The 27,432-nt window shown below is 45.3% G+C and overlaps 2 protein-coding genes and 1 long non-coding RNA gene across 3 annotated transcripts in view; 1 reads left to right on the forward strand and 2 right to left on the reverse strand.

Annotated features, from left to right (window-relative positions):
* Window positions 1–1,807: 1,807 nt before the first annotated feature.
* LOC113880318 lies at window positions 1,808–2,990 on the reverse strand. The gene is made up of 2 exons (XR_003507717.1): window positions 2,922–2,990; window positions 1,808–2,818 (listed from the first exon to the last, which is right to left on the reverse strand). It is a non-coding gene; the product is annotated as an uncharacterized LOC113880318 (long non-coding RNA).
* On the forward strand, window positions 2,817–25,444 carry CMTM6 (CKLF like MARVEL transmembrane domain containing 6). Its single transcript, XM_027522271.1, has 4 exons — window positions 2,817–3,534; window positions 13,228–13,404; window positions 20,273–20,371; window positions 23,037–25,444. The coding sequence occupies exons 1-4, from the start codon at window positions 3,400–3,402 to the stop codon at window positions 23,172–23,174; spliced, it is 549 nt and encodes a 182-aa protein (XP_027378072.1). The 5' UTR covers window positions 2,817–3,399; the 3' UTR covers window positions 23,175–25,444.
* Window positions 8,698–27,432, reverse strand: part of CMTM7 (CKLF like MARVEL transmembrane domain containing 7) — a 124,379-nt gene continuing 105,644 nt past the window's right edge. Inside the window, exons 5-6 of the mRNA XM_027522269.1 lie at window positions 13,445–13,555; window positions 8,698–8,734 (exon numbers count right to left, since the gene is read on the reverse strand). Of these exons, the coding sequence (XP_027378070.1) occupies window positions 8,709–8,734; window positions 13,445–13,555 (137 nt within the window). The 3' untranslated portion in view covers window positions 8,698–8,708. The remainder of the gene's footprint in view (window positions 8,735–13,444; window positions 13,556–27,432) is intronic.

A 27,432-nucleotide genomic window follows, 5' to 3' on the forward strand; every position in this document is an offset into this window, starting at 1 on the left:
GTGGTTGCTCATCGTTCAGCAGTAAAGGGAAGCTCTAGTTCCTTAGCCTGATTTCTTTTTTTTCGGCTGTGCCAAGAAGCATGTGAGATCTTAGTTCCTGGACCCGGGATCGAACCTGTGCCCCACGCAGTGGCGGCACGGAGTCCTAACCACTAGACCACAAGGCAAGTGCCTCCTTAGCTTGCCTCCTCAGGCCCTCCCAGACAGGGCCGTCGCTTTGCCCTCCCTCCCCACGCTGCCCTTCCTCCTCTGCTCTCCTGAGCACGTCTTGGCTTCTCTCGCTGTTGCCACTCTGCCTGTCGTGCCCACTGTCCTCTTCCTGCGCGTCCGAAGTCCACTATTCTTTAACCCCCGGCTTGAAGCTCCACCACGCTGATCCTTTCAGCTGAAAGTCATTTTCTTCGACTCTGAATTCGCAAAACATTTAATTTGTATTACCTCTTTTTTTTCCTCTTTTTTATAATTTGGACCCTCTGCCTTTTACGGCATCCGCACTGTCTGTTCTGTGCCATGGTCGTTTGCGGGCGTCCCTGTAGGACAGTCAGTGTCTGTGATCCAGAGTTGTATCCACGGTCCTGCCTAACAGTGCTAATATAGTTAAGACAGCCCTGAAGTTGTTTCAGGAGGAGCTGCTGAAAACAAAATTTTAATGAAAAAGTAGCACCAAATTACTTTTTGAATAGTGAAAATCTCAAATTATATTTTCCCAAACTCTTTTTGAATGTTTTTTTCCCTTCGTTTAAAAAAAAATACTGCTATTAAAGGAGAAAACTGAGTTATCTTCAAAATTTAATCTTCCTTTTATTTGGTGTAACTTTTCTCCATAAATAAGATTTCTCATTTCAGTGTACCCAGTCCCAGCATTTATTCAGGGTTGTTTGTTCATTAATGAAGGGAAAGTTTTCTGTGTGGGTGCCCCCCATCTAAAGGACTCCCTAATAATTATAGTCATCCTCTGGTGTCTGGGGGAAATGGTTCTACGACCCCACTTTGGGAGCCTCCCTGGTGGCTCAGATGGTAAAGAATCTGCCTGCGATGTGGGAGACCTGGGTTCCATCCCTGGGTTGGGATGATCCCCTGGAGAAGGAAACAGCTACCCACTCCAGTATTCTGGCCTGTGGAATTCCATGGAATGAATAGTCCATGGGGTCGCAAAGTCATACATGACTGAGCAACTTTCAGTTCACTTCACTTCATCCCCCTTTGGATACCAGAATCCTCAGAGACTCTAGTCTTTCCTTTAAAACTATGTAGTATTTGTATATAACCTATGCACATCCTCATCTGTTGGGTTTTTGGCTGTGCTGGGTCTTCGCGTCTGTGCTCAGGCTTTCTCTAGTCTCTGCCGGTGTGGGGTGTTCTTTGACTGCAGTGCACTGATTACCGGGGTGCTTTCTGTTGCTGCAGAGGCTCTAGAGCCTGGGCCCAGGGCTTGTGGTCTGCTGTCTTAGTTGCTCCTAGGCATGTGGGATCTTCTTGGACTGGGGGTCAAATTGGTGTTCCCTGCTTTGGCAGGGGGATTCTTAACCACTGGACCACCAGGGAAGTCCCTCCTTTAATACTTTATTTTGAAAATATCCAAACACATAAGTTGAAATGATTGTACGGTAAACACCCGTGTGCTACACCATTAACATGTTCTGCAGTTGCTTTATCACGAGTCTCTCCTTTCATCCATCTCTCTGTTCATTAACCCATCTCTCTCTCCTTGTGAGGGATGAATTGCAAAGTAAATTTCAGACACAGGTAGTGTCTAGTTTGGGATGAAAGTGACTTGAAGAATAACAAGGCAATGAATTTTTACAGCCCTTGTGAAAAGACAGAGGCTTTATTGGCTAGGATTGGTGGCTGCTTGGCCTTGGCAAGAGGTTAAGAACGTGTTTTATCAAAGACGGTAGGATAGTTTGGGCTGACTGTAGATTATCCACCCCCACCCCCTCACTCCCAGCATAGGATCTACTCTTTTTGTTCCATTTGAATGGGAGAAAGGGAGGTTTGGGGCTGTGTAGAACAGAAGATCCATGTGGAAGCAGCATCCCCTCCCTTTCACGTGGGTTTCCAGGCCCTCAAGGGGTGCAGGCTGGGGCTTCTGGCTTAGTGGTCAGCAGCAAGGCTGAGAGTCAGATGGCCTGGGCTTACCTTCCACTTGCCTGTGAGTGTTTGACCTTGGATGTGATACTCAGCCTCTTGGCCTTGTTTCTGAACTGAACTTGGGTCTTCTTGCTTACAGTCCAGCAAAGCTGGACTTGACACTGGCTTGCAGTGAAGAAAAGGATAGCGTTTATCACAGGACCCAGCAGGGAGAATGGACCACTTGTGCTCAAAAGACCTGAACTCCCAATGGTTTTCATTAGAAGGTTTTAAAGGCAGCATTTGGGGTGAGAATGCAGAGGGCGAAACTTTCTTCTCGTTGGTTGGCGGTGAGGTAAGGGTGGCATTTCAGGAACCTTCATCATCGCTGTCTGGTTCCAGCCAGTCTGGAGTCTGTGTGCTGGTGGTCAGCCTGTAGCCACCACCCTCCACCTGCGCAGGGGTCTTAGTTCTTCCTGCAGAACACCTCCAGGATCCATGGTCAGATTGTTATGGGCAGGCATCGCCTGAGGAAGAGCTAGGACTGTTTCATCCCTGAACTGTTGTTGTCTTGACTGCTTTTGTTTTTGCATTCCTCACTTCCTTCATTAGTAATTGCTTGAATCTGCTCTTTGGAACTCAGGGAAGGCCTGGGAGACCTACAGCCTTTTTCTGAAAACAAGAACTGGGGGACGTGGCGGGGGCTTCTGTACCTGGGAGGGCTGGATTCCAGCTTCAGTTTTCTCATCTGTCAAATTAATGTAATGACAGTACCTACGTTATATTGCTGTGGAGAAAGTATGTGTGCATGGCATGTAAATCGATCAGCTGTGGTTGCTAAATATGATTACCTTTCTTGATGAGTTCACACAAAATTAACATACGGGAGGACTATAGCAGCAGTTTTGACACGTAAGCCTGAAAGGAATTCAGAGAAGCTGAGGGAGCAATCCCGAAAGTCCTTTGGGATAACCCGTAACAATGAAAATGAAATTCATTTTTTCCCTTGCTCTGCAAGGCCCCTACATTGTCTGGCTTCTGCCTACCTCTCCAGCCTCACCTCCTCCTCTTCTCCCTTGCTCAGCCTGGCCACAGCAGCCATTTCAGAGAGAGCCGGGACGTTTGCGATCCCCAGGACGTTGCACTTGCCGTTCATGTTCCCCGAGTCTCCGAAGACCTTGACGAGAAGAGAGGCAAGGCCTCGCCGCAGGGGGCGGGCCGGGGCGGAGTCTGCCGGAAGTGGGGCGGAGGCCCAGGAAGTGACGGCCTAGCCCGCCGAGTCGGTGGAGTCGGCGCCAGCCGCGGCCTTGCGTTCCGGGGCCCTGGGCGATGGAGAACGGACAGGTCTACAGAGCCACCACCGAGGCGCACCCGGGCCCCGGCATAGGCCCCCGGAGCGGCCTCGCCGCCTACTTCACCCTGAGCCGGCTCACGGGGTTCCGGCGACTCAAACTCTTGGAGCTGGTGAGTCCGCGGCTGGGGCGGGAGAGGAGGCAGCGAGCGGCGCCCTGCCTGCTGCTGAGAGGCGGCCGTTTCCACATCCCCAGTTCCTTCCCGCTCCGCCCGGGGAGGGGCCGTCCCCCACGGGGGTCGGCCGGCGCCCCCTCCTCCAGGGCCCCTCCCCGAGGCCCGGCCCCCACCCCCGCCCGCCCGGTGTTCCGGGACCACCCAGCGTGTTTGGCGGGCGCAGGAAATGCGTCGGAGAGCCAAGCCAGCGGCTTACCCGTTCTCTGCTTCTGTGTAGCGACCTTTGGCTCTTCTCCCTGCGATTACCCTGCATTATCTCCCAAAGTGCCCGTGTTTGGACTACAAAATGCTTTTTTATCGTTTATCTGGTTCTTTCGCTTTTCCTGGTGCGCACCCAACGGGACAGTTAAATTTGTTGGACAGAGTGTTCCGATACTACGCAAGGCGTAGAGAGAGATGTCTCCAAAAAGTTGTCTCTTAAGTTTTAATACGAACTGGAAAAGAATTATTTCTAAATGAGCAGTGTGTACCCAATACAAAGTCAAAAGGACAGCTTTTTGTGTGAGTTGTGTGAAGGTAGCAGGGCGAGGGCATTCTCTCAGGGACATTGAGTTTCAGTTTGCTTTAGGCGTTGGTTAAGGATCTTTATCAAACCGTCTTTGAGATTTACATTTTCATTCAGATCACGTGCACATTGAGCTCCTTTGTGCTGTTTTAACCAACAATGAGTAACATTTTCTGCAAGAGGAAAAATCAGACTGTTTATTTAGAATGTTTCTGGGTTGGTTTGGTTTTTCAATCATCCCCAGTGAAAAGAGCCAATTGGTTTTCTTTGGAAGATCTTAAGTTCTTAGAAGTCAGATAACCAGAACTTACATTCTTAGAACTCAGATGACCTACTTTCATTGAAAAGAAAAATTGCAGTAAAAAGCCTAACATAGCTTTTTAGCCCCCTAAATGATCACTTCCGGGAATAACTGGGAAGTCACTTGGAAGGAAGTGACTGTGGCCCAGGAGGGTCGGGCTGGGTCTGCGTGCTGGCAGCCCTTCTGTTCCTACCGAGTCGTCTGCCCGCTCCTGCCATTGTTCTTGAAGCGGATCCTCCTACCCAAGAAGGGCTTCCTTCTGCTCTTCCTGTCCTCAGCTCTTGCGTGACTTTAGATGTCAGCTGTGTTTCTCTGCCTCAGAGCTAAAATGTTCTTATACAAGTAGAAGACTTCTTTGGAAGAGGTAAGAGTTAATGCTCATTTGAAGCGCTCTCGCTGTTCAGAAGACGTCCTCAGTGTCGGTCTCTTGCCCATTAAATATCTTTTCAGTTTCCTTTTTCTTTCCAGTGAGAACTGGCAAATCTAAAGTCAAGTTTCTGATTGCCTAATTTATAGTTTAATAAACTGTAGTTCCATATCTTCTGAATAGAATGCAGCTATAAGTTTGGATGGTGGACTTTCTACTTGGAGAGAAGGGGAGGATGAGTTTACCTTGCCGGGACTGTTCGACTGTTCCTGCTTGTTCTCCATCATCCATAAGCAGAAACAACAGAAGAATGAAAATTAACGTCTCCTTGAAATCCATTTGTTCGTTTATGGTGAACCCGTCGCGGCCTTTTCACTTGGTTTGGCCTCGCCTCATGGCCTTCAGGATCTTAGTTTCCTGACTGGGGATTGAACCCTTGTCCTTGGCAGTGAAAGCCTGGAGGTCTAATCCCTGGACGGCCAGGGAATCCCCTGGTTTACAGGGAGCGTATTACATTTTCTATAACGTAGATTGAGAAGAATATTTCTTCAGTATTGCCGTTCATTCTGATGGTTGTCTTTTTGCTCCTACTTCGTCTGTTTTAATGTCTTACCTCTTCAAAACAATAGATTTACCCAGAAAGTCCCCAGAAAGTTTTATATGGAGTAAATGAAAACTCATGCATCCAGGGGCAACAGACAAAGTCTTCTTTGCCGTAACTCAAACTCTGCCTTTAGGTTGGTTTCTTTAGATAAATTAATTTTTAATTAAAAAGAGTTGGCAAGCTCTAATAAGGAACAGCTGGAGTGGAAAAACCCGTAGTCAGAAGCGGAGGTACTTTAACAAGGGACCTGCAAGCCTGAGGACATTTTATTCAAAATACAGTGCATTTCTGTGTTCATTATTCTAGACCCATAAATCACACCAGATTCTCAAAAAGCCCAAAAGAGAAATGTCTTATTCTGAAATTTAACAAACCAGACACTGTGCTTAGGAAATTCATGGAGTCCTAGGAGGTGAAATTGGGTCTCCTCTGAGGTTCTTTCCATCCTTGAGGTTTTTGCAGTCTCTGAGGCTCTGCAGGATGTGCGTGCCAGGACAGATCTGCCAGGACAGATCCGGGGGGAGCGAGGGCACCTGCGAACAGGAGGGGAGGCTGGAGCGAAATGGCCTGACCGGCACTTGAGTTACAGACCCCAGGAGTTAGAGGGCCATATCTGCCCTTCACGCCTGACCTCAGTTTTGTCAAAGGCTTGTCCACCCACCCTTGCAGAGCTGAAGAGGAAATGGAGACTCGGCTGCGAGGGCACCATCAGGCGTCGCTGCAGTTCTCAGTCCATGCAGTCACTTTAGTAGTTACCCTGCCCCTAGGTTGGTCCTTATGCACCTACTTGGTGAGGTTTTTGTTGTTACTCTTTGAGGCAGGTTTTTTTTTTTTTTGGTCTTACGGGGAGAATTGACTTGCTAATAAACTGGTGCAGTCAGTGATCTAAGTATGTATGATACAGTCTCTGCCACAAACAAGCATTGTCTTTATAGTGCCCACTGAGTGTCCTGAGGCTGCACAGTACTAGGATTCTAATGACTCTTCAGGCAAGCAGTTGATTTAGAGTTCACCATGTATTAAATTGTGAGTAGTGTTATTTTGTAAGTGCCAAGAAACAAATCACTTAGAAGCTGTTTATCTTATATTGGTGCTCTTTTCATGACTTAAATGTGAAAATTGATACATTCTAAATTGAAGTGCTCTGTTTTTACCTTTAAGAAGATCCATAATGTCAGCAAATTGTATCTTTGAACGTTTGTGAGTAAATGTTTGCTGAAAGCAAGGGAGGCTTAGCCTGACCACAGGCTGACACATTTGTTTACTTGAACCTTACTAGCACTACAAGCTTTTTAAAGCGAGTTTAGTAATTCACAGACTAATAGAATTGTGTAGATGCAGCCTTACAATTAATACAAACATTAAAAAGTTCTTTTATGAGAAATTTTTTGGCAGTAGACTGTTCAGTGATAGAGAATTAGTATTTAGTGTGGTGACTGTTAATTTTAGGGAAGACTGAAGTTTCAGAAAGGGTAGTGAAACTGAAATGGAGACACGGAGGAGTCGTTATCTGAATGTTAAGGTCACCAGAACGGTAAGTGCATCTTCAGTCACTGAGACTTCCCAAATGTGTTGACTCTAGCATGGTGGTTTTAATGTATGACTTAAGAGCAAAAAGGGAAATGCACACAACTCTGCTTCTAACTTCAGAAACCCAGCTGACAGGGAAATCCTACAGACACACCTAGTCGTAAGAAGGACTTAAACAGTGCTTTAGGGGGAAATGAGTACAGAGTGGGAGTCAGGAGTGTGTGGCTAACTTGGGAGTTAGTCTGTCAGAGATTTAAGTCCCTCAGCTGTAAACAGAAGGGTGGGAGACCGTGTTCTCCAAGGGCCCTGCCAACTGTTAGCAGCTTGATAATGCCCTTAATTACGTTTGGGTACAATTTTGTATCATTAGAAGGAGCCATACTGGGCATGTGTACTGTGTTAGGTGCTTAGCCTAGTACTCAGGACGCAGTACTTAGTACGATGCTTTCATGCTGTTGAGAGCAAAACTGTTCACCAGAAAGTAATCACTGAGCCTCTCAACTTAGGAGTTGAGTTCACCATTATATCCTGACCTGATTCACTGACCTTATCTCTTTTCCTATCTTCAACCACTTAGGTATTTAATGCTGGTGACCACACATTTCTTGATGTTCTTCCCTTAACTTTCACTTTTCTTCTTCATTACAAAAAAGTGTCTGCTTACAAATATAAATATATACATTATATATGAGATTAAAATCACTCTGCTATGTCACTGTTAGATTAACACTTGGGAGTGTGTTTACTTGCTTTTTAAGGACTCTCCCTGAGAAATGTCGCACTTCCCGTCCCTCGCTCTCCTGGTGCCAGTTGCCCTGGTCCCTCCTCCGCTTGGACTGTGCCTTTCTTCAGCCTCTCCCAGTCCTCCACCCCTCCTTTCTGCTAACCAGCAAAACCAGGCAGGCAGTTCCTGTCTCGGAAAGTCCATCCTCTCTGACAGGATCATCACATAACCACACTCCACTCCTTAATCATTTTCCTCATCACTCCCCATCCAGTTAGGTCAGTTGCCTTCTTGCCCTCTTGGCTGCCCTGCAAGTCCTTACTGGTATGATTCTGTTCCTTTTGTGCCGCACCCAGAGTGCCCTCTGTCTGTCCTGAACCTGGGTCTTGCTTTTCACATATCCTTCTGTGGCTACTATTAATCCAGGTGGATCTGAACATTTTCCTGAATTTATACCAAGTGCTCAAGTATGAGATATAAAAATTTTTTTTCCCTTATACTTAGGTTTTAAAAGTGCAAGTTGCTCAGTCCTGTCCGACTCTTTGTGACCCCATGGACTATATACAGTTCATGGAATTCTCCAGGCCAGAATACTGGAGTGGGTAGCCTTTCCCTTCTCTAGAGGATCTTCCTAACCCAGGTCTCTCGCATTGCGGGCGGACTGTTTACCAGCTGAGCCATACATAGGTCTTACTGTTCTGTTATTACATGTTCCTACACATACTACAGTGTTGGATACATAATACTCAACACACTTAAACATTTTTTTTAATTGAGATGTAATTGACTTGTAACGTTAGTTTCATGTATACAACGTAATGATGTGACATTTGTATGGATTGGGAAACGTTCCCTTTGTTTTGTGTTGGAGACCGTATAGAGCTGCTGTTGCTCTTGCTGTTCAGTCGCTCAGTCTTGTCCAACTCTTTGCGGCTCCAAGGTCTGTAGCCCATCAGACTCCTCTGTCCATGGGATTCTCCAGGCAAGAATACTGGGGTGGGTTGCCATGCCTTCCTCGGGGATCTTCCCGACCCTGGGATCGAACCAACATCTCCTTCATTGCAGGCAGATTCTTGACTACTAAACCACCAGGGAAGCACATGGAGCTGTGGGAGATTTTAAAGGAAGCTTAGTATTAACAGAGATGGGGAGTCAGGAGTTTTCATACTGAATATAACTTACAGTGCTAATTTCCTGGCCTTTAACTGGGAATAGGAGCTAGTAAATATCCAAACTTGACATAGTACCCCTTCCTTCACTTAGGATGTCCATACTGAACCCCCCTCCTGATAGAGCCCGAAGGTTTAAGGTCGGTAAGAATGCCTCCTTTGAGGAGTTTGGAAGAGGGCTTGTAATGACTTGTCTCTGATGGGCTCTGGCCCAGCTGGTTCCTGCTGCACTTTTCTTGGGGAGAGTAAATAAGTGGTCTGTATCTACTGCAGATAGGATTTTCTTGTCTTAGGGACACTTAGAATCTCATTCTCGTAATAAGAATGGTTCAAGAGCTGCTGTCCTCACACCTCAATGAGTTCTAGGCTCTTACCTTCTCACAGTTGATTCCATACAACTTAGATACATCCTGAAGATTGCTTGTAGAGAAACTCCTAACATTCAGGTAAGATTTAACACAGTAGGGAACATGGCAGTGGAGTTGTAGACATTTGGCACTTAGTACACTCTAGACATTAAAAACCCTTCTTGTAATTACAGGAGAGGAAGTTCCTTTGCACAGTGACTTTCTGGGACGTGTCTTGGTGAGCCGCTTTGTCTGTGGTGCCATGACTGGGACGCCTCACCTAACGTCTGTCTGATATGAGGAAGTTGTTTGGGATCTTCTGGACTGTTCTATGCCTCATTAACTTACAGGAAATCGCAGCAAAATAGGATCTATTTTCACCCTTACACGCTGTTCTTTTCAGTTGTGGGCACATGTGAATTTTGTATGGCCAGTATGAGGGGGGAAATCCCTTAGAGGCTTCCATGCTAATTTAGATTTGTTTCTAAATTTGTTGAAAATAATCATAGTACCACAGGAACTTGCAAAAAAACAGGCGCAGGGAGGTCGTTTGTGTTCACTCATGTGTGTGTTCGTTTACCTCTGTGCTTTTGGAGCAAGTGTAGCCTCCTTAATCACCACAGCCAAGAACCAGAACTGCTCCGTCACCATGTAGCTCCCACATGTCCTGGCCGCCGCTGATTAGTTCTCCATCTCTGAAAGTTGTGTTCTTCTGTGAATGCAGTCCTGCGGTATGTAACGTTTTGAGATTGGACTGTTTTCACTTTATAGAATTCTCTGGGGATTCATCCAGATTGTTGCATATATCAAGTTTCTTCCTTTCTGTTGCTAAGAGTAGTAGTCCATGGTATGGATACCACAGTTTGCTTAACCATTGAAGGACATCTGGAGTGTTCAGAGTTTGGGACTCTGATGAATAAAATGTTAAGAACATTCACGTATCAGTTTTTGCAGGAATGTACAATTTCATTTTCTGGACCAAGAAATGAGCAGATTGTAGGAATGCAGTTTCTGGGTCATATGGCAGTTGCCTGCTTAGTTTTTAAAGAAATTGCTAACCCGTTTTCCAGAAAGGCTGTACCAAGGACCTCTGCTTGGATGACAGTGTTTTGTAGGATAAAGCTGTTCTGAAATGTCGCTGTTGATTCTGGTCGCAGTCTTACTGCCACTCATGTATCTGGTTGTACCTGCGCCAGACTTGAGTAAGGTGACGTTTCCCAGTAGGCTTTGACTTGGGTCATCAGTCATTTCATCAGCCGTCAGGTTTTAACACTCAGAAGGAAGTTCCCTCAGCTTCCACAAAACCCACACAGGCTGCCCAGGTGAGTCTCTGCCCCCTCTTCCTTTCTCTAGAGCAGCGCTAGCCCACACCTTGCATCCTGAATCCTGCTTTTAGAGATGCTCTTTTCTTCCTAGACTCCTCGTAGGTTTCTAAGCGTTTAAACATGCTGAGTTCTCTGTTTTGAAATGCCTTTCCTGTTGAGCCCATCCAGCACCTCCCGCCACCTGGCCGCGTGAGGCTGCACCTGACGGCTGGGCTGTGTCTGTTGCCGGCCTCGCACCCTCGCTGCCGGGGGACGGCACTGGAGTGTGAGCCGCCCTCACCGAGCACGCTGAGCTGGCCCTGTTGGTGTCAGCAGCAGCCCCGAAACTCAGTCTCTCGTAGCGTTTCAGTAGTTCTTACCTGACCTCTGAGTAGCATTCAGCACTCTGGTGGTGGTTCTTGTGTTTGGCTGTGCCACGCGGCAGGCCTGGGATCTCAGATCCCTGACCTCAGATCCCCTGCCCCCTGCATTGGAAGCACAGAGCCTCAACCACTAGACCACCAGGAAAGTCCACAGTCAGCACTTCTGATCACTTGCTCTGCATAGAAATCCTTTTTCTTGATTTGCTACCCTTTGGACTGCTGCTCCTAACTGTCCTGTGCTCGTATCTCCTCCTCTCTTTGGGGCTTCCCTGGTGACTCAAGCTGTAAAAGAATCTGCCTGCACGTTCAATCCCTGGATCAAGAAGATCCCCTGATGAAGGAAATGGCAACCCCATTCCAGTACTCTTGCCTGGAGAATCCCATGGACTGAGGAGCCTGGTGGGCTACAGTCCGTGGGGTCCCAAGAGTTGGACACGACTGAGCAACTGAGTCACCACCACCAGCAGCCCCCTCTGTTGGTCCATCCAGTCTTGGGGTTCATCACAGTTCTGCTGGGGGCCAGCGTTTCTAACTCTGGGTGATCTCGCACATGTTGGGCTCCACCTCAGATGTGTCCCTCGAGCTCCAGACCCATATATCCTTTTGCCTCAGGCAGCACATAACTCATCCACAGACCTCTCATTTACAGCATGTTTAAAATGAATTTATCCTCTTTCCAACACTCTTGCCTCTTAAAAAGCAGACAGACTCTTCTTTCTGCAGTGAGGCATCAGTGTGTTAGTACCTCATCACGCAACAGTGGGAGCGCTGTTAAAACCCACCGGCATTTAAGTGAGTTGTCGAATTAGCTAAATAACTTCTCCATTCAGTGGAAATGCATTCAAATATTTTTTGTGGCCAATTAAATACTTCAATACTGAAATTGAATGTGAAAAGGAATTGTTTATATGAAAATAAATGGGAAGCTTTAGAAAGACCAAAAAATAAGTTAATAAATACTTGCTGTGGAATTAAGAGCGCGGCAACTGTGAAAGGCTAGTAAAACTAGTCTGATTCTAGGAGTCATCATGCTACTTCTTGAGTGTCCCAGATCTTGTCCTGCTTGAAATAACATCAGTCTGGAAGTGGCAGTCATAAATGATGGAGGTGATTAATGCAGCAGACCGGAAGGGGAATTCCAGTCAGGCGCACTCCCAAAGAAAAGGCCCACTTGCAAGACTGGTGAATGAATAAACGTGCCTTTTTGGGTTAAAGTGTTTAAGCACATATGTGTTAGCTTGTTTCCTCTTCTGTCTGTAGTCATCCTGTCAGCTGAGGGCTTCTACTCCATCATCAGGGGTTTGACTCTCCTCCATTACAACTCCCCTGTTAACTCTTGCGCTTCATTTCTGGCATCAGCTTCCCGACTGGATGGCTACCCCCCGTTTTGCCCTTTCCCACATCCCTTCGCTATCTTGTAGCTAGAACTACTAAAACATAAACCTGATCGTGTCACCCTTTGCTTTAAAAAACCCGTAAGATTCAGATTCCTTACACTAGGAAAAGGAGGCGTTTGTTTATTCATACACTTATTTTTGAGTGCGCGGGTCTTCCCCGCTGGGTGTGGCTCGCTCTCGTTACAGCGAGCGTTACAGCGAGCGGGAGCTGCTCTCTGGCTGCGGGGCATCACTTCTCATTGCAGAGCGCGGGCTCTAGGCGCTTCAGCACTTGGGGCACATGGGCTTAGTTCCTCTGCAGCAGGTGGTCTTCCCAGACCAGGGGTCGAACATGTGCCCCTGCACTGGTAGGCAGATTCTTACCCCTTGGACCGCCAGGGAAGCCCATGGAGGCACTTAGAGAGTCCCTCTGCTTACCTCGCTGGCTTCATGTCGCCATCTCTGTGCTGCATCCCCTCATCTGTGTTGGCCCAGCCCCTCAGTTCAGTGCGGGGGTGGGGTGGCGCATGCGCTCTCATCTCCAGGTCCTCCTGGCCCAGCCCCTCTCAGTTCAGTGGGGGTGTGGGCTCTGTGTGGGCGGGGGGTGGCGCGGTGCATGCGCTCTCATATCCAGGCCTCCTGTGCGCTGCTCCTCTGCCTGAAACTCTGCCCCTATCCTTTGCCTCCCCACCCACCAGACTGACTCTGCAGCCCTCCTGGTCTCAGCTTCCCTGTAGCAAGCTTTTCCTGAACCCCAGGTTGGGTGCCTGTTCATGCGCTCTTAGGACAGTTCCTGAATTCCTCCTGTTCTGGCATTCAGCACATAGTAGGTAATCTTCTGTGTACTTATATTCCCTTCAAGGCATCTGGACTGAGTCCCGTGTAGATAGAACGGGTTCATTGAGGAAGCTTGTTTGCCAAGTCTCCACTCGACAAATACTTGAGTGAGCAAGATGGTATTCTCTGAATTCTGTAGGTTTCCCTGAAACAAGTAAGCCAGATGCTCTGCTTCTTTTGTAGGTGCTGTCTCTCCTGGCCTTCATCTGTGAGGAGGTTGTGTCGCAGTGCACTTTGTGTGGAGGACTCTACTTCTTTGAGTTTGTCAGCTGCAGCGCCTTTCTGCTGAGTCTGCTTATCTTGGTTGTGTACTGCACACCAGTGTACGACAGAGTCGATCCCGCGAAAGTCAAGTCATCGGTAAGCACGAGAAAACACAATCCCTGTGACAGGAACGTACCTGGTTTTGGATCTTGTGTAGTTGTGTTATTCACGGTAGTAGCGCTTCCACAACTCTCACAGGAAAAGACTATCCATTGTTTCAGGTCTGCCTCCAAGCAGCTAGGTTTTCCTGCCAAATGGGGTGGTTGGGGAGGGTGAAATTATAGTGACAGACACTGCCAGTAATTTACAGGTATTGATGGTTTAATCTGATTCACATTAGGTATTTTTTAAAAACTGGGGTTTTTATCGTCTTTGGTTTCTCGCATTTCAGAGTGTGGGTTCTGCAGTTCTGCGCTCTGCCTGTTGTAGGTCAGGCGCTGTGCTGAACCTGAGAGATGGAGTAATGAACTAATGGGACAGGTTTCGGAGCCTTTCAGCAAAACAGCGTGTAACTCTAGCTATTTTGTTTTGATTTTATTATGAAAGAAAGTTGTCTCTAAGTGAATTTAGAAGGTATTTGTTATATTCATTATTTAGAAGTAACCCTTTTAATAAAAGTAGAGGGGCAATTTTATATTCACAAAATTAAGATGTATAACTTTCTAAAGACTTAGTCTGCCCCTCAGTTTTTCATTTAGTATGGATTTGTGAGATGACAGATGAGCTAATTTATAGAGTTCCTGCATTTAAGGAAGAAAAAATTGAACAGTTTACTTCAGTAGCATTCAGGTTCTCAAGAGTTGTTTGTGAGGAATTGTAACTAGCAGGGTTGATTTATGAAATTCACAGTTTTGAGGAGAAAGATAAAAGAGTTAAGTTTTAACTATTAAAAACAAGATAATAGGGTAAATATAAACCAGTTAAGATTTTATTGTTTTAATGAGAAGCAAGCTTTGGGTCCTGTATTGATAATGTACCTAAGATTTCCTTTTTTCTGTATACCCTTTTGTACCATAAGAATCTATTACCTTTTTTTTTTTTGCATTTTAAAAATTGTACTGAAGTATAGTTGACTTACAGTGTTGTGTTGATTTCTGCTGTACAACAAAGTGATTCAGTCACACACACACACACGCACATTCGGTTTCATATGCTTTTCCTGTGGTTTATCACAGGACACTGGGCGTGGCTCCCTGTGCTGCCCACCCCTCCTGTACACACCAGTTTGCTCTGCTGAGCCCACCCTCCCCCGGGGCAGTGCCCGTCTGTTCTCTGTGAGTCTGTTGCATAGGTGGGTTCATCTGGCCATGTTTTAGATTCCACCTATAAGTGATATGGTATTTGTTCTTCTTTTTCTGACTTACTTGACTTAGTAAGATTAATCCATTTATTTTGCAGCTAATTGTGTAATTTCATTCTTTTTATGGAGTCATATTTCATTGTGTATACATACATACACACACACACACACTCCACATCTTCTTTGCCTGCTCATCTATTGATCTATTGTGTTTCCATGTCTTGGCAACAGCAGTGATGCTATGCACCCTGGGGTACATAATGTATTTTCAAATTACAGTTTTGTCTGGGTTTATGCCTAGAGGTGGGATCGCGGGATCTACGGCAACTCTGTTTGTAGTTTTTGAGGAACCTCCCTGCTGTTCTACATCGTGGCTATGCCCATTTGTATTCCTACCACCAGGGTCAGGGTTTACTTCTGGCCTCCCTACTCCGTTTCCGTGATCTATATACGTCTGTTTTTGTTTGAGTTTTCGTTGGAGCATAGTTGCTTTACAGTGTTTCTGCTGCACAGCAAAGCGCGTCAGCTGTGTGCATCCATGTGGCCCCGCTTTTGGATCTTCTCCCAGCTCAGGTCACCACAGAGCACTGCATGCTGTGCAGGGGGTTCTCACCGGTGGTCTGTTATACACAGTATCAGTGGTGTGTGTGTCAAGCCCAGCCTCCCACTTCACAGAAATTTTTGATTTTTTAATCTGTATACTAGCTTTCCTAAGTGATTTACTTTCAGATTACGATTTTCTCTTTCCTGTAGATGCTTAAAATTTGTATATGTTTAGAGATGACCTTTCAATACTCCCCTTAGGATGGGTTTAGTAGTGCTGTATTGTTTTAGTTTTTAGTTGTTTGGGGAATTCTTGGTTTCAGTAGAGTGTCTCAGGTGGCGGACTTCTGCCTTTCAGGACTTTGAGTACATCTTGCCGTTCCCTCCCGGCCTGCGGCGCTTCTGTGGAGAAACAGGCCTTGCCTTGTGTAGGTCTGTTCAGGTTTACCTTGTTTGGGACCTTCTGTGTTTCCTGTGCCTGGATATCTGTTTCCTTCTTTAGATTTGGGACGTTTTCAGCCATAATTTATTCAAATGCATTTTCAGTCCCTTCTTCTTTCTTCCCTTTTTTGAATTCCAGTTGTGCACAGATTGGCACGGTTTATATTATCCCGTAGGTCTCTTATATCGCCTTTTTTTTTTTTTTTTTTTTTTAATTTGGCTTTCTGTCCGCTGTTCTGATTGGGTGATTTCCATTATTCTATCTTCTAGGTCACTTAATTGTTCTTCATTTTTCATTCCACTACTTTTAGCTCAGCTTTCATCTCAAGAAATGAATTCACTAATTTTTCTTGGTTCCTTTTTTAGTTTCTATTTCCTTTTTATAGTAATCTGCATTTCTATCAGTAGTCCTCAATTTCTTCACTGTTTTCATTATCTCTTTTTTGAACTTGCCATGTATTAGACTCAAGAGGTCTGTTTTGTTGTTCATTCTTTCAGGGGAATTCTCTTGATCTTTTAATTGAGAGTGGTTCCTCTGCTTCCTCATTTTATTTACATTTCCCTTGCTGTGTGCATTTAGGAGAAGCAGTTATCTGCTGTGGTTTTGGAGGGCTATTTTTATGTGGGAGCACCCCTGTGTAGCCCTGTTTAATATTTTTGGGGGCGAGGGCTGTTGGCAGCGTGGATGCCTGCCACCGCTTTCCTCAGCGTCTGCTCGCTGTCCTCCCCTCCCTGGGACGTGTGGCTGACGTTGTGAGCAGCACCTACAGCGGACATTGGATGGGGCCTCCTTGCTCTGTGGTTGTCATTGGCCTGTCAGGGGCCCGGTTTGTGCCCTAGCTGTTGGGAGTAGAAGTTCTCAGACGTGCTTCTGAGTTGTGGTGCAAGGTAGGGGGGATTGGAGCATCCCCACTGAGTCTTCCTCAGAGCGGTTCTCAGGTGAGTCTGCTCACCTGGCACCTGTGAAGACATACCGTGGTCAGCTCTGCCCTCCCTCCATCTCAGCCTTGGGACTTCTATCAGTTGGCCCTGGGGTCCTTCTGGCCTGGTGTTCACAAGGCCACCAGCTCAGCTGCACTGACGTCAGGCTCCAGGACCACAGGAGTGGTGCCCCTGCTGTGGGGCTCTGGAGGTGTTCAGACCCTGGCCCGGCCCAGGTCCTGCGTGCACGTGTCCAGGAGGCCCCCCGCTGCTCAGGCTGCATCTGTTCCAGCCACGGGAGGACCCGTGGTCCGCACGATGTTCTCTGGGTGCTGAGTTTACACGGCTGCCAGCAGAGATGGACGCCGGCAGCTCCCAGAGCTGTGGGGAGAGACCGCAGTCCTGCTCCTAAGCCGCACGGCCCCTGGGTCCAGCCCCGCCTCTGTGCGTGGGCAGCCTGCTGGCGTCGGCTCCCAGGCGCCTGCCAGGGCAGGAGCCCCTGAAGTTGTGGCCGGAGCACACGCCAGCCCCTTCAGGTCGTCTCCGAGGGCCTGTCCTCTAAACCCCTGCGGTTCAGCACCCGGCCTCCGCCCGTACGAGAAGTTTCTCAGGCTGGGGCCGCAGGGTGGTGGCCTGCACCACGTGTGCGGTTTGTCTCTCCTGCCCCTGACCGGCTGCCGCGCTCACCTCCTGGCCAGTGAGGCGGCCTCCCACAGCGTGGGAACCTTTCCTTTCTCCAGCTCCTCCCGGGGGGACAGGTCCCATCCTGCTGCCTTCCCTCCCCCCCTTCATCCTGCCTGTCACTTGGAGACCATTCCTGTCCTTTCAGGGGTCTGAGGGCTCCTGCTGGTTGGTGTTCAGTAGGTGTTCTGTGAGAACTGTTCCGTCTGTAGATGTATTTTTCATGTGTTTGTGGGAGGAAGCAAGTTCCATGTCCTTCTATTAAACCATTTTGATTGGATACTGTCCTTTAAAATAATTCTTTTTAGCATGAAATATTGCCATTTCCAGTAACATGTTACTGGACCTAGAGAATATTTTACTATGTCAGAGAAAGACAAATACTATATGATAGCACTTACTATGTGGATTCTTAAAAATAATATAAAAGATATATATATATACACATACACACACGAAACAGACTTACAGACACAGAAAGCAAGATTGTGGTTGCCAAAGAGGAGAGGGAAGAGAGCAGGGACAAATGAGGGATGTGGGCTTAAGAGACTATATACATAAAATAGAGGAGCAATAAGGATTACTGCTAGCACTGGGAACAGTCCTCAGTATCTTATAATAGCTTCTAATGGAATATAATCTGAAGAAAACATAAAATATTCTGAAAAAACATAATTGAATCACTTTGTATTACACCTGAAGTGAACACAAAAGGATAAATCAGCCGTACGTCAATAAAAAAGTACATATGAAAAATGAAGCAGCAAAAAGTTGGTACTGAACAGTTAAGAAATAACTTTGAAAATCAGGTAGAGTCTGAATCAAATCCACAAAGCCTCTGATGACCACATTCATGCGTTTCTCATCCAACAGCCAAATAGCACTACTTTCCATAAAAGTTTACTTCCCATAAAAGTATTTTAGAAGTGGTTAGTGCTTCTCGAGTGCTGTTTACTTCCTGGCTGCACTGGGCCTTCGTTGCCGCAGGCCGGCCTTCTCGGGCTGTGGCAGCGGCTGCCCTCTAATGCAGCGCTCGGGCGTCAGTGCGGGGACTTCCGCTGGAGCACAGACTCCAGGGCGCACAGGCTTCGCTCCCCCATGGCGGGCGGGCTCTTCCCAGACCAGGGAACGCACCCTGGACCACCAGGGAAGCCTAGAAATGGTTAGTTGTGCATAAGAACATTGATCTTTTGGACGAGAAACAATATACATTTTCTACTTTTATGGTCAAAATAAGCAAAATGTAGAACACTTATTACATCAAACTCCAGCATTTAAAAAGTTATGAGTAAATACTGATTTTAAAATATTGACGAAAAAAAATTAGTCACTTCATCTTAAAATAGCTTTTGTAAAATACCTTACAGTATTTCTTTGGGGTCTTATATACTTTTCAGCCTAACATTGTAAGGAAGTCCTGTTTCTTTGATTTAAAAATTACTCTTACTGTCTGCTTTCTAATATACTTAAATTTTTTGTGTAAGGTTTTCTTTTTGAGAAAATGTTTTTGAGTGTATAGTGGTTGTGGTACCTAGGGTGGAACAGTAATCTTTTTGAAGAGAGAATCTTTTCTGTCCCATTACATCAAGAACAGCAGCAGCCAGTGTTTAGGAAACATTTACTGTGTATCTGGCACTGGTCTGCGAAGTTTTCCTGGATTAAAGAACTCTATAGAGTCGCCTGTGAATACAGTACTGGTACTACTCATCTTGCAGATGAAGAAGCGCTGAGGTAACGAACTCAGTCATGTCACTAGGAAGGAACATTACTGGGATGTGAACTCAGGTAGTCTAGCTTCAGAACCCATGTTATTGAATACTGTGTTCTGTCTCAAAATGAGTGTCTTGTTTAAATACTTCGAGTGTACTTCAAATATTAATAGTTTTATAAGTAACAGGTTTGAAATAATTCAAAGGGATAGAAAAAAAGAAAAGTAACTTGGAGAAAAACATGTCATTTAGAAGCAAAGAGAAAAATCAAGTGTTTTTTATAAATGCTGAACTAACAAAATAGTCAATTCTATTTTGGGTGGTTTTATTGATGCTCGGTTCAGTGGCGAATGTAAACTCACTCAGACTGGAAGCCCTGTGGCGTGGCGGTCATGTCTCCAGTCTCTCCTGAGTCAGGTCTGTGTGTCTAGCAGTGTGTGCACTCGGCTTCTGAGAGACAGCGTGCTCTCGGAAACCAGGAAGCTATTCCAGTGCTGTAGGCTGCATTCTGATGAGCTCTGCGTGCTCTTACAGGGTAGATAATCTCATCCTATTAATACAAGCTTGTGCTGGATGACCTGGTGGGCACAGTTGAAAACAACAAAGCTTAAGTGTCTAAAAAACAGACTATTGGTCTAATTTTATTGTGTTAATGATGGGCAGTCCTTTGTACTTTAAAAGCAACAAAGTACTATGAGAGAGGCCATCCTAGCTGGGTTACCTGGAAAGGAAAGAAAAATGCCTTTTTTGTTTTGCTGGAAGTAATATGGTATTTAATCTTACGGCTTTGATCTTTATGTCCTAAAGGAAAAGGTAAACATACATGCACGTGTGTTTCATCGTATTTATTTGTCATGGTATATAGTTGATTTTTTTAATTACTTTCAGATGTAAAACCCAGCAGTTCAATATTTTTGTAGATTATACTCCAGTTAAAGTCAGTTACAAAATAATGGCTAGATTTTCCTGTGTGTACGGTACTTACAGCTTGTTGCTTATTTAAACAAGGTAGTTGGTCCCCCCGACCTGGCCCCCACCTTCCCCCACTGGTCTGCACTAGTTTCTCTGTGTCTGAGGGTCTGTTTCAAAGTTACATACATTGATTTTAGTTCTTAGACTCCACACATAGGTGGTAATGGAGAACTATTTTTATTAAAAGATTATCTTCTGATTATAGCATATGCTATTCATAGGGTGTTCCTTTCCAGGGCATTTATGAAATACCAAGCTTACTGAAAAGTTCGTTGAAATATGTAAGTCTGAGTAAAGAAGAAAGAAGTCACTGTTTTTTAAAAGTTAACAAGTAAAACACACTGTTTTCAACCAGCCTAACCCTGCCGTCTGTCCCTTCTGTGTTGCGTGTGTGTAGGACTTTTTTATCACTCTGGGCACAGGACTGGTGTTCTTTGTGGCATCCCTCACTTTCACTTTGACACATGACAATACCATAGCTGAAATTGCTGCAATCGTAAGTACCCTTTATCTCTGCTTGTTTTTGTCTGCTTAAAAATACAGAATTTGGAAGTACTTAACAGGTTATACAATAAGGGAGAGTAGTTTTTCTAACTTATTTTTTAGTGTAATTTTCAACAGAGAATAAATGTGATAGCCTTTAATAAATAATAGCAAATAAATGTGATAGCCTTAAAAACCTAGAACCTGTCTTTAGAATTTGAGTTCTGTTAACAAAAATCCACTTACTCTGCCTATGGACATTATTGCTAATGGAAGTGGTAGGATTGACTGATATCTTAAAATGTCTCCCCTTTTCAGTTCAACAGAACACACTTATACATACCAGGTGCTGTTAAGTATAGGGACTAACGGAGGTATGACCTCAAAGTTCAGTCTAATATAAGAGAGAGATAAGTAAACATCTTTTTATCTGAAACTGTTGAGGGGCCAAGTGTTTTTTAGAATTCAGAATATTCTGGATTTTAGAAAGGCAATAACGGTACATTATCACACACCTTTGGACAGTCTGAGCAGCACCTTATTATCTAACATTAATATTTCTGAATATTATTCTGAATATTCACAGTAAAAGAGATGGGAAAGACTAAATAGTTTTGTCTTGTGTCAATTTTGAGCCAAGTAAATCATGAAACTTTTTTTGTAGCTTTCTGAATTTCAGAATTGCAGATCAAGGATCGTGGATTTAATTGGGGCCAGGAGAAGGCAATGGCAAGCCACTCCAGTGTTATTGCCTGGAGAATCCCAGGGACAGGGGAGCCTGGTGGGCTGCTGTCTGTGGGGTCGCACAGAGTCAGACACGACTGAAGCAGTTTAGCTGCAGCAGCAGTGCTGTGAATATGAACAATTAACAATTAGTAAAGAAGTCTTCTCACTAGTCAGCCGATTTCCAATTACAACTGAAGTTGTAATTAATGGAAACATCAGCATATAGATCATTCACACTGCTTAGAACAACTCAAAAGGCATTCAGACAATTGGCTGGCTGTAATATTATCTACCTACTTACATGAACACATCTTAGTACTTAAGAGAAAGTCTTATGGTTAATTTCACTTTATAGTCATTTTTGTTGCAGAAGAATGAAGCAGTAATTTCTAGTATAAAAGTGTATTACTATAAAAATCCTGTGGAGGAAGTGAAAAGTGAAATAAAGTTGAGGAGATGTTCAGTTCATGGAGGGTGGGAGGGAGCCTAAAATTCCCAAAATTCCCAGATATTTAAAAGCTTATTGGTGTGTTTTAATTAGGTGATGTGTTAGAATGTTACAGTATTTAGTCTCATTGAATATGTTTAAGAGTGGTGGTTTAAAAGCTCAGTATTTATAAATGCTGAAAATTACCTTTTAAGTATGAAAATTATATAGATTTAAATGAGTAAGGAAGTCTATTAAAAAAAAAAATTCTGATGTGAGTGAAAAAGCAAAAAAGATCATTGGGTGATATGCAGAGGGGGTCCTGTATAGACCAGAGCTCTCTCAGGCAGTCGTCACAGACAAGGTGACATCTGGTCTGGCCTTTTGAAGTATGGAATATATTTGCCAGCCAGATGAAGACTCCAGAGGGGAAGAGGGCCTTGGGTTTTTGAGGGGTGGACTTGCTTGTGGCATGTGGGCTGGATGTGTCGGGGACACTCCGGTGAACGAGGAAGTTCAGTTTGCTTTCTCGTGAAGCGCGGCAGGGTGGAGGGCTGGGGCTGCGGCAGCCGCCAGCCGGGTGTCACCACGGAGCTGCAGCCCTAGTCCCGCAAGGGATTCAGCCGGGCCCCCAGTGATGTCCCTTTCTGCAGAGTACTCTTCTGGCCCGTCCTTAAGGGTCTTGTTAGTGATGAAGCTAAATTTGAACTGTTCTTCTGTCTCTTGACAGAATTCTCAGAATGTTTGCTCAGATGTTAGATGAGTGCAATGAGGAAGTGGCTTAAGGAAGAGGAAGTAGGTAGTGGCATCACGGTGCTGTGTCACTGCGGTGGGACAGTGAACTGGAAAGTAGTTTGTAGCTAATTGAAAAGCACCTTCCCTGTAGAATGTTTTGCTGTGAATAACCTTCCATTTTTGCCTAGGCGTGGTTGCCTGCTCCTTTCATCTGTGTCGGTCTAACCTTGCTAGCAGTCTTGTTTTGCATCGTGTTGTAGGACTGGGTTTTCATCTGTTAACCTTAGCTTCAGAGATTGGCACTGAACACACGCACACACACACATAAGACAGGACATTAGTATTTTGGGAGACTTTGACTAATGGGCATTATTCTGAAATTTTTTTTTAACTTTGCATTTTTTGATGACCTGATCTTAAATTTTTTTAACTAATGTTAAGAATGGGGCTTCCCAGGTGGCACCAGTGGCAAAGAATGTGCCTACTTAATGCAGGAGACTTGAGAGACGTGGGTTCGATCCCTGGAAAAGGAAATGGCAATCTGCTCCAGTATCCTTGCCTGGGAAATCCCATGGACAGAGGAGCCTGGTGGGCTCCAGTCCACGGGGTCACAGAGAGTTAGACACGACGCACATGATGCACAAGAGCACACACACATGATGTTAAGAATGATGTGTATAGAATAAATCAGCTTGTCTTATTTGTATAAAATGGGTCCAGAGTCAAGTAGGAAATGTGAGAGTATACTCCAGAATTCCTCGTGTAATCTTTGTCCCCTTTCCCTCCTCAGGTGTTTGGGATGTTAGCAAGTCTTACATACCTGGCTGAGTTCTCCTTTATGCTCCGTGAAAAACTTAAAGAGCCCCGGCCGAGAAAAGGGGAGGCCACCATGAGGAGAGAGCACCTCACCGAGCCTCTGAATGCTTGAGGGGACGGGTGCGTGAGGTTGCCGCGGGGCGCGGCAGCTCCTGTAGACCCTGGGTCCGTGTTAAACCGCTGATTTTTGGAGAGCAAGGCAGGACGGCAGTTTGATCAGTATTGATTGGACTGTGTATCAGTCACCATAAATAAGGCCAGAGGGCTTTAAAAAATTTTTTTTGTAACAGTTGAAACTTGTGTCAGATGAAGTTTTGTTTGGAGGTAAGAGCAGCTGTGTCTTTAAATCACATAGCTCAACTGATGATAAATTATTCCATCATTGTTACTAGGGTTAGGTTTGAAATTATGCTTTATAGCTGTATAAACAGCGTGATGAAGTTCATCCATTTATAAATGGTTTCACTTTTAATTTGCTTAGCTGTGACTTTGCTTTTTGATGACTAGATACAGTTTAATGTATATTTGAGATATTATTTTAAATGTTGGTCTACGTTTTTCCCTTACACATGTAAAACCCAGGCTTTTACCATATCTCACTCTGCCTTAAAATTATACTGTAACATTTTAGGATATAATTATTAACTCTTTCTGAGACCTTTTATAGCCTAATAGAAAATGTATGGGAGATGCTGATATTTTACATGTTATAAAAGCAACAATGTCAGCAACCCCATGTAAAAGTACACATAGAAAAACGGAAGAAGCCGCTACCCTAAGGACCAAAGATCCGCGTTTGCACAGTGCAGTTCTTCACCACTGTTCAGTGTCTGAAGAGATGAGTTCATTCCATGAGACAGAAGATGGTTCACTCCTTTTTGCCATATGATTATTTCTCCTGAAATTAAGGTTCTGTTCAGTGTTTTCTTGGGAGCCCATCTTACTTTAAAACCTCAACCTTTGATTTTTGATTTGAGAGCTTCCCCGCTCTTTCTCCTTACCAGGATGGGCCAGGTACTGCTCCAGCAGCCGGCAGAGGTGGGCCTGGGGCTCTGGCTGCTCGATGGCAGCTTCTTCAGATTCCCAGGCCTGTCCAATTGCAGAGACTCACAGCAGGATCTTTAGGGTTCTTGTTCCCACACAGATGTTGCCCTAGTTTCTCTTCAGAGGAGACCTTAAGGAAGGGAGTGCCGAGACACCTGCCCAGCTCACTACTGTTGATGGTGGAAGAGAGTGCCAGCCCACCCTCAGGGGAACTTCACACCCAGCTGTAATCGAAGAACTGTTTGCTGCCAGCAGGCTAACTTAGAGCCAGCCAGGGCACTTTGAATGAGACCGTTCTTAAGGGAGGTCTTTTTATAACGGGACCTTTCTAACCAAGTGCTTCCCAGGCTAGACCTTGCTTGTCCTCTCGTGGGGAGTTTTCACTTGACTCCAGCGTGGACTCTCGTTGCCGGTGAGATAGGCTAATGACCCCATCCTTAATCTCATCTGCCGCTGTGTCATGGATGGTTTCAGACAGATGCCCAGACACAAGCTCTGCTGTCTTCCTGATGCAGACCCTTATCCGTTTGTGGCAGTTTGGTTGCTAGTGGCAACGTCACCACTGCCTGCTCGAGAGATCGTGCAACCAGTCGAGGATGCTGTGTGTGTGTTCACAGGGTGTGCTAAATAAGGAAGGAGAACTGGTGTAGGTCTAACCCAGGTTCACAGAGAACCAGCTTGTGGAAGGTAGGTGCCGTGGTCCTTGTATCACCTCTGCCCAGCTGGCACTTGCGGCAGACCATCTGGGCGCCCTCAGGGTCCCCGCTTGGGAGGTTGAGGGAATGGCCTCAGCGGGCCGGTGCGGAGCTTAAGCTCTCCTTGTCCCGAGGTTTCACTTCGCTTGTTTCACTGGCACAGAATGGAGCTCCTGGCTGGCCACCAAAAGATACTACTTTCACGGGTATTTCAGGTCATCCTAGAACCTTTCTTCACTTTTTTTTTTTAAACAGGACCCACGACTAATTAGCCTCCATCTGCTTTGGTAGGAGTTAGAAGTAAAAAGATCTTTGTGGTCAATAAAAATTCAAGGAGAACTTGAAACCAAAGCCACTGTTACAGAAAAGGGCAAACTCAAATGTAAATTAATTTCTTATTAATGGTTATGGTAAATTTATGTAAGTAGACCTTTGAGAACAGTTCTTTTAAAAGGGAAGTGTGCATACAGTGCAGATTTTATAATTGCTGTACTTAAATTATGTTCTGATGGGGGCTGGGGAATGTATTTTTACAGTGTTTATAGCCAATCAGTTTATATTTAATAATTTTAAATCCTGTGGGTCTTTTGTGTCTCTGTGTCAAATTTTATAGTCTTTCTAAATAAATCAACTTCACTGTTCACACCTTTGTAGTTGTTTATTTATTACAGAAGCATAGTGTTTAAATGAATGTGTTCTCCAGACTTCTAGGAGTTGGTTTTACAACCTGGGAGAGAATACTGGACTTTGGATCTGCCAGGGCGTGGGGCGTGGGCAGGGAAAACCATGTCCACCTGTGGGCTCTCCCTCTTGGAGAGCTAGAACACACATTCAAACCACATCTCTAGGGAACCACGTGTGAAGAGTTACAAAAGAATGTTATGAACTAAAGGCCTTCAAATACTTCCAAAGCAGCAAATTTGGACTCAGTCCCGTTTCCTAGTATGGGTAACAGTCCCCCAAACAAGCTCATTCTCGTTCAGGCTGTTCAGTGACTGGGAAAGTGAAGCAAAACTAGGATGGTTCTGGTAAAGCTACAGGTATTCGTGTAGTTTGCAAAATTCCTGCCTCCAGACGTATGAGAATAACAAGATCTTTAGAGTCATCACGAACTCACTGGAATTTGTACATTCTTCAGACCTCTGTGTTTTGATAAAGAGCATGATTTTATCAGCATACAATCAACTACAAGGAGCAGAATATCTAACTAGGTGGGTCTTAAAACACTTAGAAAGTGAAAGTCACTCAAAAAGAGTGTCCAACTCTTGGCGACGCCATGGACTACACAGTCCGTGGAATTCTCCAGGCCAGAATACTGGAGTGGATAGCCCTTCCCTTCTCCAGGGGATCTTCCCAACCCAGGGACTGAACCCAGGTCTCCTGCATTGCAGGCTGATTCTTTACTGACTGAGCTACGAGGGAAGGCCTAAAACACTTCAGCACTAAGGAAAATTTATTTCACGAGAAGGCTGGGTGGTTCAGTTCCACAGGTGATAAACTGAGTGGCCGAGGAGTGTCGCCAGGGACCCGTGCTCTTTCCATGTTTTCCTGCCCATCCTTCTGTTTCTGTCCTCTGGGTTGACTCTCTGGCTGCCCGGGCGCAGGAGGGCCTAGACGAGCTACTCCATGTTCAAGGTCAGGAGGGGCAGCGGTGAGGAGATACCCCTCGTCCAAGGAAAGGAGCAGAGGCTGCGCTTTGCTGGAGCAGCTGTGAAGAGATAACCCACGTCCAAGGTAAGAGAAACCCAAGTAAGACGGTAGGTGTTGGAAGGGCATCAGAGGGCAGACACACTGAAACCATACTCACAGAAAACTAGTCAATCTGATCACACGGACCAGAGCCTTGTCTAACTCAATGAAACTAAGCCATGCCATGTGGGGCCACCCAAGACGAGCGGGTCATGATGGAGAGATCTTACAGAACGTGGTCCACTGGAGAAGGGAATGGCAAACCACTTCAGTATTCTTGCCTTGAGAACCCCATGAACAGTATGAAAAGGCAAAATGATAGGATACTGAAAGAGAAACTCCCCAGGTCAGTAGGTGCCCAATATACTACTGGAGATCAGGGAACAAATCACTCCAGAAAGAATGAAGGGATGGAGCCAAAGCAAAAACAACACCCAGTTGTGGATGTGACTGATAATAGAAGCAAGGCCCGATGCTGTAAAGAGCAATATTGCATAGGAACCTGGAATGTTAGGTCCATGAATCAAGGCAAATTGGAAGTGGTCAAACGAGATGGCAAGAGTGAATGTCGACATTCTAGGAATCAGCGAACTAAAATGGACTGGAATGGGTGAATTTAACTCAGACAACCATTATATCTACTACTGAGGGCAGGAATCCCTCAGAAGAAATAGAGTAGCCATCATGGTCAACAAGAGAGTCTGAAATGCAGTACTTGGATGCAATCTCAAAAACGACAGAATAATCTCTGTTCGTTTCCAAGGCAAACCATTTAATATCACAGTAATCCAAGTCTACGCCCCAACCAGTAACACTGAAGAAGCTGAAGTTGAACGCTTCTATGAAGACCTAACAAGACCTTTTTGAACTAACACCCAAAAAAGATGTCCTTTTCATTATAGGTGACTGGAATGCAAAAGTAGGAAGTCAAGAAATGCCCGG

The sequence above is a fragment of the Bos indicus x Bos taurus genome, chromosome 22, assembly GCF_003369695.1.
Source record: "Bos indicus x Bos taurus breed Angus x Brahman F1 hybrid chromosome 22, Bos_hybrid_MaternalHap_v2.0, whole genome shotgun sequence".
Classification (NCBI taxonomy): domain Eukaryota; kingdom Metazoa; phylum Chordata; class Mammalia; order Artiodactyla; family Bovidae; genus Bos; species Bos indicus x Bos taurus.

Excerpts from the sequence above, each read along its gene's own strand:
- CMTM6 (XM_027522271.1), top strand. The coding sequence starts at position 3,400 with ATGGAGAACGGACAGGTCTACAGAGCCACCACCGAGGCGCACCCGGGC. Across the intron at positions 13,405-20,272 it reads CCGCGAAAGTCAAGTCATCG|GACTTTTTTATCACTCTGGG; the intron begins GTAAGCACGAGA and ends GCGTGTGTGTAG. Across the intron at positions 20,372-23,036 it reads TAGCTGAAATTGCTGCAATC|GTGTTTGGGATGTTAGCAAG; the intron begins GTAAGTACCCTT and ends TTCCCTCCTCAG.